This window comes from Meles meles, chromosome 2 (assembly GCF_922984935.1).
Source record: "Meles meles chromosome 2, mMelMel3.1 paternal haplotype, whole genome shotgun sequence".
Classification (NCBI taxonomy): Eukaryota; Metazoa; Chordata; class Mammalia; order Carnivora; family Mustelidae; genus Meles; species Meles meles.
Window position 1 is genome coordinate 101270575 of NC_060067.1, and position 18573 is coordinate 101289147.

At 35.9% G+C, this 18573-nt stretch overlaps 1 protein-coding gene across 6 annotated transcripts in view; it reads right to left on the reverse strand.

Moving 5' to 3' along the window:
* The window catches only part of SEC24B (SEC24 homolog B, COPII coat complex component), a 93845-nt gene that overhangs the window by 9617 nt on the left and 65655 nt on the right, over window positions 1-18573 (reverse strand). For all 6 annotated transcript variants that reach the window (XM_045992099.1, XM_045992074.1, XM_045992090.1 and 3 more), the window contains 13 exons: window positions 17266-17368; window positions 14778-14904; window positions 14079-14188; window positions 11802-11914; window positions 9663-9781; window positions 9251-9306; window positions 8803-9009; window positions 6235-6358; window positions 5650-5808; window positions 4808-4981; window positions 3631-3741; window positions 1660-1835; window positions 902-1039 (listed from right to left, as the gene is read on the reverse strand). In XM_045992099.1, coding sequence (XP_045848055.1) covers window positions 902-1039; window positions 1660-1835; window positions 3631-3741; window positions 4808-4981; window positions 5650-5808; window positions 6235-6358; window positions 8803-9009; window positions 9251-9306; window positions 9663-9781; window positions 11802-11914; window positions 14079-14188; window positions 14778-14904; window positions 17266-17368 — 1717 coding nt within the window. The remainder of the gene's footprint in view (window positions 1-901; window positions 1040-1659; window positions 1836-3630; window positions 3742-4807; window positions 4982-5649; window positions 5809-6234; window positions 6359-8802; window positions 9010-9250; window positions 9307-9662; window positions 9782-11801; window positions 11915-14078; window positions 14189-14777; window positions 14905-17265; window positions 17369-18573) is intronic.

Below are 18573 nucleotides of genomic sequence, written 5' to 3' on the forward strand. Positions count from 1 at the left end.
GAGATCACAAGTAGGCAGAGAGGCAGGCAGAGAGAGTGAGAGGGAAGCAGGCTCCCTGCCGAGCAGAGAGCCCGATGCGGGGCTCGATCCCAGGACCCTGAGATCATGACCTGAGCCGAAGGCAGCAGCTTAAACCACTGAGCCACCCAGGCGCCCAAAAAATCAGACTCTTAACTAGAGAGAACTGGCAGTCACCAGAGGGGATGTGGGTGGGGGGTGGATAAAGGGGATCAAGAGTACATTTATCATGAAGAGCACTGAGTAATATACAGAATTACTAAAGCACTATATTATATACCTGATACTAATATATAACACTATACATTAATTCTACTGGAATTAAAAACAAAACAGGACACCTGTCTGGCTCAGTCTTGTTAAGGCTTTGCCTTTGGCTCAGGTCATGATCCCAGAGTCCCAAGACTGAGTCAGGATCCTTGCTCAGCAGGGGAGTCTGCTTCTCCCTCTGCCCCTTTCCCCACTTGTGCATGCTTACTCTCTTGCTCTCAAATGAATAAATGAATAAATAAAATCTTAAAAAAAAAAAAAGAAACCCAACAAAAATAAAAATTGTACTCTGATACATTAAGAACAGCCAATATCTACAAAATATAAATGGAAATGTCCACTCTACAATTTAGCTTTGTAATAAATATTATAACCAAATCACAAGGTGAATTACTTCCCATATTTCTGAAAACTCCGTAACCAGACAGTATCTGACAGTCCTATTATTCAACCAAATTCATAGCTAGTGTCCTTATTTAATGTATTATTACTATCATAGGGAAAAAGCAGATGTAAAAAATTGTTACTAATACATTAGTAGCTTAGCTGTAGAATCAAGACACTCAAATATATGTAAATTACAAAAATTTCAAATACACTAAAAAAATTATACCTCATCTGTCAATCTGTCTATCCTGTATAAGTTGGGGTGAATCATTTTCATCAGATGAACAAGCGGTTGACACTTTATCTGACACATGGCATATACACGATCATCGAGGCGTGTGCTTGTACCGGTTCTAAATGCTTTCTATAAAACAACAACAACACCGTATTTTTCAAATAAAACATAAATATAGACAAATATCAAAACAAATATATATACCATCACAGTATGGAAAAAGCACGGCCTTCAAATAGACCTGGATTAAATTCTCAGCTCTGACATTCAATAGGCAGATATGTAAGCTAGTTATTTAGCTTCTTAAAGCTATATTATCATAAGAAAAACAGAAAAAAATACCTCTCTAGGTTGGTGTAAGGATTAAATAAGATGATGCATATATAACAACTATTACAGTGCCTGAGACTTGGAAAGATGTTCGATGGACAGTAAATCCTCTCCTTAGAGTCTCCTTCCAGAAGCACATGCATTATTAAGAGTATGCTATAAGCACACCATTATTCAAGCTGCTCCCACATACTGAAGAGTGAGAGCATATGGCTTCATGACAGTCATCATTTGTTTTTATATACTTTTTCTACTGATCTATTGTTTTTCAAAACTTTTCCAGTGCTAAGTTGTAAAACTATCTAGTTAATTATTAAAAACCTCAGAAAACCTGGATTTCATTTCCTCACCTATGTACTGAGAAGTATGTAATGCATCTGATACATGTATGAAATGTACCAGTGTAGACAGAGTGCTACCTGTTTGAGAAGGGCCAAAACGTAGAGGGGAAAGAGCCTGAGGGAGCTGGGTGCTATCAGTGCGGAGTGCTGTAAATTTGAGACCGTTGAGCCGTACGCAGACAGGGAGTCCACCACAGCATTCACTAAGGCATCTCTTGCATCTGATAGGCTGGACGAGACAGACCGATCAACAGCTGTAACGCAATCACAGTGAACATGGATTTAACCACCAGACTCCGATGAATGCTACAAGGGATAAAATTTACACGCATTATTTAAGAAACCAACAAAAATTCTGCTTTTAAGAGAGAAAACTAACATTTTACTTGCCCCTTCATTTTGCAAGTGTCTGCTCATTACACAATTTTTGGGAAGTAAATCTGCATAATTCTCACAATCAGAAAAGATCTAGATTATTTTGGATCTTTTTGTCTTCATCTCTTTACATCTGAAACTACTTAACTGCCATTGATATTAGAGAATGTATATCAACCAACCATTTACATCTGAGAAAGCTCAGGGATGGTGCAGTTACTCTAGCAGAAGTCACAGGTATAAAGTATCATCTTTTTTTTCTGCATAAACAATGTAAGTTCTACAATCTGAGTTATCCCTTGTGATCCTCTGAAATCTTCTTTGTCAAAGCATTCCCAGGTCAAGGAAACAAAGAAGGCAATTGAACATAGGTTCTCACACAGACAGTGAAAAGCCAGATATCAGTGTGAAACTTATTTTCTTCTAAGTACATATTTTATTAAACTAAAGACAGCCTACAGATGTGCTCACGTATTAAAAATAAAACTACACTGAAAAACAATCAGTTATAATATACTGAATTTGAAATATAGATAAAAATAATTAAAAATTGGCATACTTTTGTAAATGCTATTATAATTTTCCCAAATGAATCACAGTGACTATTTTTCTTTAGGACTATATGGAAAATAAAGTCATTTCATGCCCCAAGAGAAAATTCACTGAAAACCAAACACTCAATGTTACACTGATTCCCCAAAATATTTTTTTTAAATTTACACATAATAAAAATTATGTTTTTGGGTATAATTATACAGTGATTATGTCAAACACGCAGCCATATAATCACTACCATAATCAAAATACACAACAGTTCCATTCCCCCCAAAATATCCAGTGGTATTGCCCCACTGTGGTAAAGTCCCCCTATCTTTAACCCTGATAATCAATGATCTGTTTGTTCTTCATCCCTATAATCTTCCCTTTTCCAAAAGGTCATATGAATGTATAACTCCTTTCATTTAGCATAATGCCTGTGAGAGTCATTCGTGTCTACTGACATGGCATCAGTTCATTTCTTTTTTTTTTTTTTTTCCATTTTATTTATTTTTTCAGCGTAACAGTATTCATTCTTTTTGCACAACACCCAGTGCTCCATGCAAAACGTGCCCTCCCCATCACCCACCACCTGTTCCCCCAACCTCCCACCCCTGACCCTTCAAAACCCTCAGGTTCTTTTTCAGAGTCCATAGTCTCTTATGGTTCGCCTCCCCTCCCCAATGTCCATAGCCCGCTCCCCCTCTCCCAATCCCACCTCCCCCCAGCAACCCCCAGTTTGTTTTGTGAGATTAAGAGTCATTTATGGTTTGTCTCCCTCCCAATCCCATCTTGTTTCATTTATTCTTCTCCTATCCCCCTACCCCCCCAAGTTCATTTCTTTTTATAACCGAGTTGTATTTCCACTGTATGGGTATACCATGGTTTGTTCCTACTTTTACCAGTTGAAGGGCATTGGGGTTGTCACCAGCTTTCAGTGATTATGAAGCCCTCAAAGATTTTTAAACTGACAAATTAATAAGAAGTACAAGAACAGTTCAATTCACAGTGCTGTAAATGAAAATGGAGAATGTATAGGTCTTCTAAGTAAGGGATTTGTAGGGTAAAAAAAATGCCCAGGTTTCAGTTTTTAGGAAAGAAAACCATCTTTCACCGTTCCTTCACATTTTCACTCACCCATGTTTGCTAGGAGGCAGATGGCAGCCTGTACATCCACTCCCGCATATACATCTGCGAGTGAGCTTACTACTGGCAAACACAGCGTGTGCACTCTAATTCTCCGCTCACCTACACGGGAGGAGGAAGCAACATCATTGCAGAAACACATCGGGCCAAGACAGAAATAAAGCAAACAGGTCAAAACATTACTCAAATTACTATTCCAATTGGATTAAATCACCCATAGGATTCTCAAATGTGAAAACAAAGTGTTACAAGTAACACTTTTTTTTTTTTAAGATTTTATTTATTTGACAGAGAGAGAAATCACAAGTAGGCAGAGAGGAGGCAGGCAAAGAGAGGGGGGAAGCAGGCTCCCCGCTGAGCAGGGAGCCCAATGCATGGCTCGATCCCAGGACCCTGAGATCATGACCCGAGCCGAAGGCAGAGGTTTAGCCCACTGAGTCACCCAGGTACCCCTCAAGTAACATGTTTTTTTAAATACATTTTTTTAAAAAATATTTTATTTATTTGACAGAGAGAAATCACAAGTAGGCAGAGAGGCAGGCAGAGAGAGAGGAAGCAGGCTCCCTGCGGAGCAGAGAGCCCAATATGGGGCTCGATCCCAGAACCCTGGGATCATGACCTGAGCTGAAGGCAGAGGCTTTAACCCACTGAGCCACCCAGGCGCCCCCAAGTAACGTTTTAAAGAAAAATAAAACACTCTCCAAATCTGTGGACTATGAACCTATACTGTATTTTGTATATAGCTGAACATTAGGTTCTGGGTTTTATTTTAATATTGATCATTCCAAATTATATCCAACATAGTAAAATGTCAGAAAACTTGACTGTCAACTAATTAATATGGGCCTTATGTGCTAGGTAGAATTTTTTATTTTATGTGGCAAAAAATAATGCTAAGGATGACATCACTGAATTCAGCATGAGTTTACCAGACACATATGATCCTGAGAATATATGACTTCCACAAGTCAAAAAAGATATTAAAGATTCAAAAATGAGTTAAAAACAACAACAACAACAACAACAAAAACAGAACGCATATTTGATTAACTACGCAAATTCCATTTATCTCCCACTGTATGTTCATTCATTCTCTCTCCCCGTTTCCCTAGCATGTAAAAGGAGCGGAAAACTACTACTGATTTTATTTCCTGTCTGTTAACATTACCTTTGCTTGATGTATATAACAGGGCTGTCTGAAAGCACACTAAGGAAGTATCTGTCAAATTTTCTTCTATTGACAGTTGTACTGCAAATCCAGCATCAGGATTGATGTTGGCAAGGGATAACAAATCAGTGGAACGGACAAAGAAGTTTCCATGAAAAGTGTGCATTGAAAGACCTAGGGAAGAGAAAACTTTTTATAAAAGATGAAGTAACAAAAGTATCTTTATCTCAGGCTAAAGTTACTTTTTAAAAGTAAAACCCGTCTCTGATTTTTGAATCAAAAGGATAACTGGAGAGTAGGACTGGGGTGTTAGCAGAGGTTCTAAATACCAGTTCAGAAAAAACAATACAGGTTATATAAAAGGGAAAGTAGACATTTAATTTGTATTGGTAACTGATCTTATACTTTCTCATATGAAACAGACGGTAGTTACTGTGTAACTCATTTAAGAATTAAAATTAGAGAGGAGATTCCCTCCAGCAAACATTCACATGAAACTGAGGTGAACTAAAGACTAACTGAATGATTACAAAGGCAAAGATCAGTCAGACAATTTTCATTTACAATCTTCCCTACTCCTCTAATTCTCCTCCTAAAATCACCTCCAATGTGGCATTCTCTTAAGTTCTTCCTAATAAAGCAAACATTACTTTTGCTTATTTATTCAAATTACTTAAAAAACTGGGCAATGATTATTCAATAACTACATATATTTAAAAGAGCTTACAGCTACCTGGATGAGGCAGAAAGTTCTTCATGATGAAGGATCATTACAGGTAGTCCTCAGTAATTAATTTTGATGAAAGTATATAATATAAAGCCTAACTTTAATAATTTCATACCTTTCGTACACCTTATCCTCATAACCGCTTCAAATCCAATTTTTCTTGTGAGATACCGTTTTAGGTCTTTTTGTAACTTTTCTGCTTGTGAAGGATTATGAGTATAATGGAAAGACGGGTAATAATAGACGCACCCTGCAGAGTACTTGGACACGCAAGCTTCAGAGAGAAACAGAAAAAGTATTAGCTACAGAATTAAGAATATCCTGTAATAATACCCAGTAATATCTTACTTGTCCAACAATAGAAGAGATTCTATGTCATGAACAAAATCTGTCACAATGAGAAAACCTAAGCAGCCAAAAGGAAAATAATAAATCTGAGCAAACACAAATATTTGTAAAGTATGTGATAAGGTTTATTATTAAGCAAAATGGTAAAGGAATTAAGATTTTAAAAACAAAGAGTAATAGCGTTTTAGATATGTATAGTGCTTTACAGTTTACTGGTAATTTTCACAGATTCTATCTATCTAATTCACATGCTTTTACCCCCAAATGTTGAGAACTCTTAATAAAGAGTTTAGATTTGACTACATGCTAAAAGCGTTTATGTAAACAGATGAACATGACGATATCTCCTTACCTAGAGAAGCAAGATCAGAATACTGTGAACTTAAAAGGAACAGATCCACTGCAGTCTGCTGCCCTGAGCAATCTAAAGCCAGTTTCTTATAAAAATCAGTTGCAGGGCCAAGATGTTGTACAACCTAAGTCAACAGGTCATAAAGTAAGAGCTAGAAACCTTGCACTGGACACATATTTCTACGTCTCTCTTACAATAACGAAGACGCTATCCTTCTTCCTCCTATCAAACTAAGGAAGTTTTTTAAATGTCGAGATAGTTGGCACAGATCCTTTAAAAATAATAATAACTGCTAATATTTATAAAGCACTTAAAAAGCACCGTTCGAGATGTTTTATGCAAATTAAAGTTACCTACATTTTACAGATGAGGAAACTGAGGCAAAAACTAGATTAAGTAATGACTGATTACATAGTTACTGAGTGGTGGATGCTGGAAGATATACCTGCCAAGTCTGGCCCCTGATTGAGTGCTGTTAACCACCACTGTATACTGTTCATAAAGATGTTTAAGAGTCAGAGGTTAAAGAAGGCTTTTCCTACTGGTGTAAAGGACACTTGAGCTGAGAAGGTGGCAACCGAGAGGAGTTAAAAATGTAAGAGCCAGGCTCCAAGTTCTTCATTACTATCCTATGTTACAAAACAAAATGTTTCAATCCTCTTAATTATAGTGTAAAATTACTACATTAGAGTTTACTCCGATATGAAGAAATATGTAAATCAGCACAGGCATTTAAGCTTTTGAGTCCCAGGCAGATAAAGAATATTTCTAGGAGTTAAATGAGAAAAACAAAACAAAACTGCACTGAAGACTTAGTAACACATAACTACCCTCCTGTGTTCCAAACCCCTCAGTATTCTATAATGGACTGCAATGGATCAATAAACTGAGTGATAGCTATACTTGACGAATTTAAAAAATACACTTGCCCCAATTTATTTTAAAATTAGGGTTTTTTTTTCTGAAAAATAACTCAGAAATGCAGTTTCTATAAAAGTGAAATATGGCACTATTTTTCCTTGGCAAATTGGTGAAGAATAAAAAAAAGCAACAATACTTAATGATGGCTAGAAGATGTGAGAGTTTTTAAGGGTATAGTTGATAAAATAAAACAAAACAAAATTTAAAAAAAACCCACACAAATAAAACACACTAATAACTTAAATAAAGCTTATACTCTTTGACCCAATAATTTTACTTTTAGGAATTTTTCCTAAGGAAAAACTGAATATGTGGCTAAATATTTAAGGTACTATTAAAACTGCTAAGTTCATACTCATAATTATTGGCAGTAATATTTCTTTAAGGTCAGACAAAACTTACACACAGCACAAAATGATTCCAGTTCACTTACTATTTGAAATAAGGGATTAAAATACTCTAACAAAATCTTCATATAAAACTCAAGTAGTATTCAGCCTCATAGTCTTCCTTTAATAGTGAAAATACTAGAGACAACAATTTAGTAGCTAGGAGGCAACTAATTAAATAGAGTACATTTATATTTACTAAGAAATATTTCTTACTTTATTTTTAAAAGTTTATTTATTTATTTTCTAAAATATTTTATTTATTTATTTGACAGACAGAGATCACAAGTAGGCAGAGAGGCAGGCAGAGAGAGAGAGAGAGAGAGAGAGAGAGAGGAGGAAGCAGGCTTCCTGCGGAGCACAGAGCCCGATTCGGGACTCGATCCCAGGACCCTGAGACCATGACCTGAGCCAAAGGCAGAGGCTTAACGCACTGAGCCACCCAGGTGCCCTGAAAGTTTATTTATTTTTTTAGTAATCTCCACCCTCAAAGTGGGGCTTGAGCTCACAACTCTGGGATCGAGTTGAATGCTCTTCCAACTGAGCCAACCAGATACCTCCAAAAAATATTTTTTAGAGACCTCAGAAAATGCTTACAATATACTCTTTCAATGAAAAAAAGCCAGTTAAAAAAAGTCCTATATATGTATGATGCCCAATTATGCTTATTTGTACGTGTTCTTATAACTAAACACTTTTTTTTAAGAGATCTTATTTTTAAGTAATCTCTACCTGCAATGTGGGGCTCAAATTCAAGACCTTGAGATCAAGAGTCTCAAGCTCTACCAAGGGAGCCAGCCGGGTGCCCATAAACACTATTATCTTGACAGTAAAGATTACTGATGGTTTAACTTGTTAGGCAATGATTTGTATTACCTTTGTACTTAAAAGTTTATTAGTACGAGCATGTTAAATTATGGTAACTCAGATTTAGTAAGTATTATCCCATGTATAACAGGAAAGAGCACTGCGGCCAGAAAATCAAGTCACATCTTTACTATTAGTTAGTCAACCTTTGTCAAGTTTAATCTGTTTTCCTCATCTGTAAAATGAAAGGATTAGAGGAAACGATTTCTAAATTTCTACAACTTGCAAACCAAGAACTAAAACAACACAAAATGATAATCTGATTAAACCTTCTCAGCAGAGTTTCTACTATTAATGAAGTAGAAAAGTATCAGAATGAACAAATAGTCACACAGTCTACAGAGGTACAAACACCATCTTAAATATGACCAAGAAGCCAAATATACAATACCTTTGTGCTTGATCTCTGATTAGGGTCTTCTCTGGACTGCAGAAGTCCTGCACCCAAGGAAGGTAACTGTGTCTGAAATACAGACACACGGCCACCTGTTGGAGACATTAATTTAAAGGCAGCCTGAAGCGCAGGACCAAGGGCACTGTGTGTTTCTCTTGTATTGGTGAACATATTTGGTAATGCATTCAATAAGTCTTTTATAAGCTGGGAAAACAAAGATTAAAAATTGAATTACTGAGAGGTAAGGAAATTTTCTTCTTTAAAACATTCTGGAGTATAATATATACCACTCTATCTTGGGGGACGGTAAACTGAGGGGTCAACAGATACACTATCTACATCGTCTATGTGATATTTATACACTAAGTAAACAAATGTTAAAGACTTCAGTCAAAAGTTGAAGTAAGAAATATTTTCATACTTTAGAAAAAAAAGTCTATCTCACCTCTTTACTCTCATATAGATTCACAAGTAAGCTATCCGGTGTAGGTAGGAAAACATCTAAAGGGAAGAACATTTATTTTAATCAACAGATAAACCAAGTCAAAAGAATATCATCAATATAAAAAACTTAGTTTTTATCTGGCCATATATAATGGGCACCATAATACTGCTTATATATCCACTCTGCATACATTTTACATGTGTGTGCACACATGTTTAAGTACATACATGGACATAGAAAACTTAGAATGAAGTATTTTCCAGGAAACTATTTAACTTCTTCCCCCCCAGGAAACTTTTTAAAGACAAATATCAAAGTACAACAAATTATCCTTACAGAATTATGACAGGATATACTGTCAAATAGCCTCAATTCCAAAATCTATAGTTAGAAAGACTTACTCACTGCTTACCATCTATATCAGACACAATCAACATTTGAGGCTGTGATAATCCTTCTTGTAAATTGTAGAAATGAATAGTGCTATCGAAGGTCATGAATCCTATTCTTGTTCGTGAATCTCCAGGAAGCCTAAGGATAAAAAGGACAACTTTAAATTCAAAGTTTTCAGTTGCATATTTTATTGTAAAAAATAATAAAATAGTAAACTAAGTCTAAGAATAATTACATGTGCTTTTCCACAGATGACAGGAAGATATTCCTCCCTAAACCAATATACATCAGAGAAGACCGAGGATGAAACATCCCATTTTCAGATAAAAGTACATGTTTAGAGTTAGTATTTCAGAAAACTGAACCATAAATAATAAATCAAAACTAAAAATGAAATGATTAGATAATCGAAGATTTCTGGGGTGCCTGGGTAGCTCAGTCAGTTAGGTGTCTGACTTGATTTTGGCTCAGGTCAATGATCTTAGGGTTGTGAGATCAAGCCCCGAGTTGGGCTCCACACTGGGTATGTGGATCCTGCTTGGGATTCTCTTTCTCTCCCCTCTTCCTCTGCCCACCTCATGCACTCTCTCTCTCTCAAAACAAAACAAAAAAACCCCAAAGATTTCTTACTAACTTTCCTCTAAACCACACTCCTTTAACTAAAAATTAACTCATATTTTCAGTCCCAATATTACAAAAATAATGTATCTAGTTTAAACAGTCTAAGGGAAGAATGACATGGGAGTACTTTCCAAGAAAAGACAATGTAACATAAATCAGATTTTGTAGAAATGTAGAAATTTTAAATAAAAACCACATTTAAGAACATCAAGACATTTTATCTATCATCAACCTCTTAGAAGTTTTCTGTTAGAACTCAGAATTCAAAAGTCAATGCCTTGGCAAAAAAGAATAAATTACCATTTCACTTGGATGCCTCATCTTACAAAGGTATGTTTCTATGTACCACCAATTATAGTAACAGCTGTTATATAATTTTATATATAATAATTATATTATTTTAGCAGTATTTTAAAAATAGTTTTGAATATTAGAGGATGCCAAAATAGTGTGCATCAAAACAAGAAGCATTATTCCTATTATGCATGACTGATCAGGCTAGTCAGATGGTCTGCAAACAAGGTCAAAAAGCACTTCAGAGAACAGAATACACCAAGTAATGCAAGTATTTAGCTTGCCAATATAGGTCAGGATTTATGATGTTTCTATAGACAATTCTTTGTTCCTCTGAAATTTCTAAGGTCAATGAGTGTTAGGGTAGTTTGTTACCAATTAGAATGGAGACTATGTATCTACTCTATTCCAAGCTCAAAATTCAGAATTGAGCTGGAATTGCTCCATATCAAATTCCTTTCTCAATGTTGTTATCACTAGCCCTTTCCAAAACCAGGTTACCACTTTTTTTTTTTAACTTTCCTAATGCTTCTATTTTCTGCTTAATTAAACATATATACATGTTTTAAGTGGTTTTCCATTCCCAATTTTGTCCTTTTGGTTTTGCATAGCCTATTTAACTCACAAATGTTACTCATTGGTCTAGCTCCTATTTCTAGGGTTATATATCCTCACACTGTTCCAGCAAGCTGACTCTTCAGTTTCAAAACTATCTCTGCACAGTCTTCCATTGCCACTCACTGCTAGAGCTCTATCTGAATTAAGCACCTGTGACTAAAATCAGGGCAAATGCTTCAATAAGGATAAAAATATGAGAACTCTAAGTTATCAGCAGAAACTAAAAGGAAGGGGCGCCTGGATGACTCAATGGGTTAAAGCCTCCGCCTTCAGCTCAGGTCATGATCTCAGGGTCCTGGGATGGAGCCCCACATCAGGCTCTCTGCTCAGCAGGGAGCCTGCTTCCTCCTCTCTTTCTGACTGCCTCCCTGCCTACTTGTGATCTCTGTCTGTCAAGTAAATAAAAAAATTAAAAACAAAACAATTTTATGATTCAGATACCATGTCATAAAGTACAGTAACCGAAGAAGCAGGACCCTTAGTCTGAGGTGGACAAGAAGTACTCTTGCAATGAAAGATAAATGAAGTCAAACTGTAATAAAAAACTAACTCCATAAATTGCTAATAAACTTTTCACATTTATATATATTTGTACACACAAATCATGAGTAAAAAAATTTCTTACTTGTCTAGATTTTCTAACAATGACTGGCACAAAATTGTCAAATATCCAGCTTCTACTGCATTATGAGATACATCTAGAACAAACAAGTAAACTGCAGGTTGAGGAGGACGAAGCTGAAAGGAATGAAAATAATGTACTTTATTTAATTAGCAGGCACAATTTATTCTTTTTATAACACATATTATTACTGGATATTTACTGAGTAAATGACACACAAAAAATACACAAATAGGAGAACTGACATTTTATTAGATCTTATGTAGTAATGAAAATGACACTCCTTTAACTTTTTTCTTATAAAGTTGATTATGGATATAATAAAGCAGTTGTTAGGTGCAGTCAGGTGGCTCAGTGGGTTAAGTGTCCAGCTCTTGATTTCGGCTCAGGTCATGATCTCTGGGTTGTGAGATCCAGCCCCGCATCAGGCTCTGCATTGGGCATGGAGCCTGCTTAAGATTCTCTCCCTTTCCTCTGCCCTTCACACCAACCCAGCTTGTGTGCTCTCTCTCTCTATTAAATAAAAAATAATAATAATAATAAGGAGTTGTTACACAGTAATGGTTAAATAAATGGGCTAATGTCTTCCTGGTAGAGTGTTGATTGAGATTCATCTTTCAAAGAAAAACATGAGCTTATTTTTTAATATGAACATCTCTATCCCTTCCCTAATCCAGAAAAACACTGTTTTTTTAATATTTACTTTTTAAAAATCGGACAATAGTACTAGCCATAAGTACTAGCTCTAGGGTTAGCTGGTCATGGCTAAATCCCAAGGGTTAAATGCCAAGTATAAAGGAAGTCCTGTGATGGTATTCTAAGTCATTATCTGCTAGAGATATATACTGAAGTATTTATAGGTTAAACAATATGTATAAATTCCAGGGTGGTGTGAGGGGAGGGAATATTGAGGTGGGACCGGGGATAGATGAAATATATCTAGAAAAATGCTGACAACTGTTGAAGCTTGGTGAGGGGTAAATAACAGTTCACTATACTATCTCTTTTTTGAAGTATGCTTGAAAATTACTGTTATAGAAAGTTGAAAGGATATAGAAAATCTTTTTTTTTTCTTAATATGCTGACCAAGGATCACATGGGTCATATTACAAAAATTAAAGATTAACTTCTGGCTTTACCATTTCAATTAGATTAAGATCCTACGGAGTCAGACCAGAGTTGGGAATGTAAGCTGCAAAGAAGGTAAGAAGCTGAGAGTAAAAACGCCCAAGAGAAAAAGTTTACTATAGTTAATATGGAAACAGACAAGGAAATAGTAGTTTAAGTGGGCAGATGCTAAAGTGGACCTAAAAGACCATAAAAACTACAAACACCAAGAAAGAAATGGGCCAAACAGAAATTTAATACACATTAGTTGTCTCTGTTCACCTTTCCACACTAGCAACACCTTCCATTTTTATAGACAACAAATATTAGTGATGAGGATACTGAAGAAATAAGTGTAAACTATTATAAACACATTTAAAATGAGCAGATACAATAAAGAAGATGAGCAGAACTTAAGCCAAGAATTTGTTTTTATAAAGGGAGAAGAATGAGCTCTTGTAGTATAATTAAAGAGAAGGTAGGGGTCGCCTGGGTGACTCAGTGTGTTAAGCATGCATCTGTGGCTCAGGTCTTGATCTCAGGGTCCTGTGTAGAGTCCCACAATGGCCGACCTGCTCAACTGGGGAGTCTGTTTCTCCCTCTCCCCTCCCCCCTGCTTGTGCTCTCTCTCTCAAATAAATAAAATCTTTAAAAAAAAAAGAAAGAAAAACAAAAGAAAAGTAGAATTTGATGATAAACTGGAAAGAGAAAAATTAAAGTCACTGTCCATTTATCTTGATATCTGTACTGGGTGAATCAGTAAGATGGTGATATCTTTAAGAGCCTGAAAACTGCACTTTTTGGCAAAAACGTGAGTTTTTCTGTTTGAAGGTCTTAAATATTACATGGTAAAAGAATATTTATTTTCATTTCATGTCAGCAATTAAATCAAAATGGCAACAATATTGTAAATAGTCCTCATCGTAAAAAAAACTACTAATGTTTCTTACTGACATAACTGCATTCTTTTAGGACATCAAGTAACCTTTACAACTATAGTTTTCTATTTGTGAAGTATAAACGTTCAGCAATATTTAAAAAAAATTCATACTGGGGACAATTCAAACTTTTGCTACTGGGGACAATTTAAACTTTCCAAGAATTCACTCAACAGCAAATTATAAATGACAATACAGTTATAGCCCACGACTAATTTTTACACTGAGCAGTTACCATGTAATCTGAAGAAGCAATGAACTCCACAGTTGAATTCTGTACTTCTGGTCGTTTATGAGGCTCTCCATAGGATCGAGTAAGGGGATTATACATAAATTCTTCAGGAACTAGGTAAAAATTAGAAATCCAGTACAAATTTAGTAATATAATTTTTAACTAAACAAGACATATGCATACCAAGAAATAAACATCTTTACCATCAATATTTGTACAAGGTTTACAATGGTTCTATGAATATCCAATGATAAAAATGCTCTTTAAAAATATATCAAGATTAAAAAAAACTTATTGTGAAATCAGGTGAGGAAACCAGGACACAGGTAACCTTGCTTCTTAGGCTTATGTCCTATTAATTGTATCACATGACATGGAAAAAAAATCAGAAACACAAATTTGAAAGCAATTACACTAAGAGGACCTAAGAAATGACTAAAGGGGATAACAGAGAGACATGGCACAATTAGTCTACATGACCTTCATTGCTTGTTTTGTGACTATTTTTTTTTTTACTTTGTCATTACTGTCACTCTCCTCATTATCAATCATCCCCAGCCAAGATCAAGTGTCCCTAGCCTATATTCTCACATAAAAAGTGGCATGAAAGTTTTTAAAGCAATGGAGACCAGCTAATGACCAAAAATGTCAAAATGTTTAAAATAATATTAGACACACTTATTTTAAGAATCTGAAACTCACCGTCATTAACTCTATAGCACAAATTGCATTTCCATCTCCGCTGATCAATGAATGATACAAAAGGGTTGATGTATGTTCGACAAGATCGGCACCTCACAATGGTATTTGATGTTATCACTGGTAATTGCTAGGAAGTAAAATAAAGATGCTGTAGCAGAAAAAAAGCACTTCAGGGTAAAATGGAACACATACTGCTCTGCTCCACAGACAGAACAGAAAACCATAACAGTGTTCTGAAATGGAATCATTTTCATAAAATCCTGTGATATGCTGAGCAACACATGCAGCCATCAAGTTTTCTCCTTCTCTGTCACAAACCGTATGATAACACCAAACCAAATGCAGTAAAAGTTACTGACTGATATGAAAAGCCTGGTTGGCCAAGAAAATAATTTAATTTGGAGCTCATCAGCTAGCCTCCAGGAACACCATTGAGAAAGAAACACATACCACATAGAAATGTTTTTGTGTCTGCTGCCTGACAGCACCTAGTCCCAGAGCATAAGGCACTGTGCACTAGATGGCCGCCACAGTCCTGACGGGGACCAAGGCCACAAGAACCAAGCACAGTGTGGCTTTTAAAAGAAATACGTGGAGGGGCGCCTGGGTGGCTCAGTGGGTTAAAGCCTCTGCCTTCAGCTCGGGTCATGATCCCGGGGTCCTGGGACTGAGCCCCACATCGGGCTCTCTGCCTGGCGGGGAGCCTGCTTCCTCCTCTCTCTCTGCCTGCCTCTCTGCCTACTTGTGATCTCTGTCAAATAAATAAATAAATTCTTTAAAAAAAAAAAAAAGAAATACGTGGAAAAAAATATTTGTGTGCGTGAGACAGTTTCAGATGACGAAAGGCAGAAGTCTTACCTAATTTGAATGAGTTGTTTTTTTAAGAGGGTGAAAATATTACGTTGCTAAACTTAACAAAAAAGAGACCATTGAAAAGCTGGTAATTTTAGTGATCTTTTCAAGTGCTGAGGGGGCAAAGATTACAAATTATGCTATGTAAAAATAAACCTATAAATCTGTTTTAGAGAGCTTCTGGAAAAGGAAAAGGAAAGAAAAGATTTGGGAAAGGAACTTTATATTCATTTTTAAGAAATTTAGAAAATACAAAAAAACACTTAGAAATCACATATTATTCTATCTCCCTGAATTAATCCCTGATAACATTTTAGTATATTTCCTTCTGGCACTTTTTCCCTATCTCTACATTATAATTATGTGTTTGTATTCAATTTCTTTTGCATATATAGTTTTTATTACACAAGTAATGACATAATACTTATGAAAAAACAGAAATACAATTAACTGAAAATGGGAAAGTAAAGAATTGGCCAGAATTCCACAGCACAGAGAAAGTTACTGTTGCCCATTTAGTGTATACTTCCAGAAGGTATCATGATGGCATCTGTGTTAGACAAAAATTCTCACCTATGTATATGGGAAATTAACGATCGTGATTTAGAGATGATAGCTGAAACAGTATTACAGGTGATCAAACAGTATTTACTAAGTGAATACATTCAAGGTATTTACTATACATTTATAATTATTTTATTTTCTATCCACTCTGCTCCTTTCTATGTATCCTAGCTAGTATGCAAGTTAGCTCCATGAGGACGCTTACTAACCTTTGTATCTCAGCACCTAGCATAATGAGTAGTTTACACACATTTTTTTGGATGAATGAGAGCAAAAGAAACTCAGTAGCATTAAGAGGGGTAGAAAACCATGGTAATAAAAAAATGTGAGAGAGAAATGCACCTTTTAGAGTACAAATAAAATATATCTGCAGAAACTTAATTTCTGAAGTTTAGGAATTTTAAAGATAATATTTGCATAAAATATCAGAACCATATGTAAAAATCCAGCAGGCTTAGTACGAAACCAACAGACTATGGAAACTTAAGAAATGTTTTCATTCAGAAGACCTGAAGCATTTGGACTTCTTATTACAGAAGTTATTTGTTTCATAGAATTAGGAACCAGCATACAGTTCCTCCACCCCCAAGTGGACAACCGCTGGTGTGACCTTTATGTTTAATAAAGACGCCTAAGGTTTAACTGTAATGGCCTTTCCAACTTCCAAAACCATTAATCTTTCAAAGTCCAGCTCAGACCTCATCACTCATAGCAAACCTCTAGTATTGCACCCAGTACTGTACTATACTCCCTGCCTATAGGCACCTTGTAGAATTTGGTTAGGTACATGTATTAGTTACCCTGTACTGTAGTTATTTCTTTTTTATATCTTTGTCCCCTGTTAAATACAAATTTCTCAGGGGCAAGGTCAATGACTTAGTTATCTCTGTATTTACCAGTGCTTGGTTAGGGCCTGTTACAAAGCAGGTAGTTAGGAAATGTTTGCTGAGGTGAACTGACAAAACTGATTATTTCTAACTTAAAAGAAGATAAAAAAATCTCCAAGAAAATCAAAACACACTACACATAAACACACATTGGTACCCACAAGTATTTTAAAATGTTACTTTACCGTCAAGTCTCTGAAGGGATGTAACAACAGTCCTAAAGGAAGCTTAGCTTTATTCAGTAAAGCCTGTGTCTGCGGAATATTTGTCAAAGTACACCGAAATGAACTGCAAAAAAACACAGACAATACAGACTTTATTAACGATCAGAAAATACATATATACTATAGATGCAGATAATCAAGAGAATTTAAGGGCATAAATGAAAATTGTCTGGGTGTTATATAACTACAACTAGGAAGATCCATATTATACTAAGCAGGCATATATACAATACAGGTCAAAAACCCTAATTAAGGACTCAACATTTTCATGGTGGGAAAGTACAACAGATTTGGGAAAAAACATTATCACTACCATGTAGAACATAAATTAGGAAGGACTGAAAAGGAAAACATAAGTGAACAGGAAACCTCTGTATCTTTAATAATGCTGTTCCTGCTTTACTACCCATTTTTCACCTGCTGAGAGTCCTTTGATGAGTCCCTTACTTTGAAACCCATCAAAATGATCGCTTCTTCTGAAATCACCACTCCCTCCGATCACAAGTCAGAAGAAACGATGTCTTCCTCTGTGCTCTGAGATCAGTTTATGCTTCTATGGTATCATTAGTCTGCTTTGATTTAGTTGGCTGTGTACCCTGTCTGTCTTTTTCACTTGAGATCGTCATCATTGTGTTCTGTGCCATCATAGCACTATCCCTCTCTTAGATAAAGTGTTCATAAGTTACTAAGTACTCACTTACTTATTTAGTGTTTATAACTTACTAAGTTATAAGTTAAGGTCAGTAGACACAGAATCAATAACGGAGCAAAAAGGTAAGTAGAAGTACTGGAAACCAGGAAAGGAATTTTAAGAAGAGCAGCTCACAGTATGTTGAGATATCCAGACATATTTGGACTCCAGGCTGGTGGCATTCCTTGAACACTAAGATGATCCCTGCTTCATGACTTTTGCATTTGCCGCTTATGTAGCTTGCACATGCTTGGCACTTGCTTCCCAGAGAGAGTCATGTGGTTTGCTCTCACACTTCATCCAGATGACTGAATTCATTAACATTCAGTTAACTCAGTGTTAACTCTCTGGGAAAACCTGTCCTGACTGCTCAATTGAAAACAGCCAACCTCTACTGGCCTCACTACTCCCTACTTCACAATAATATTCTGACATTACATTACGCAGATGGTGTATAATGTATTGATGGTTAACTTAGACTTTTTGACTGCTCATAGTATGTCTTCCCTAATAGGATAAAGGTTGCAAGAGATAGGGAGCTCTGTTTACTGGTTCATTCCTGGCATCTAGAAATAGTG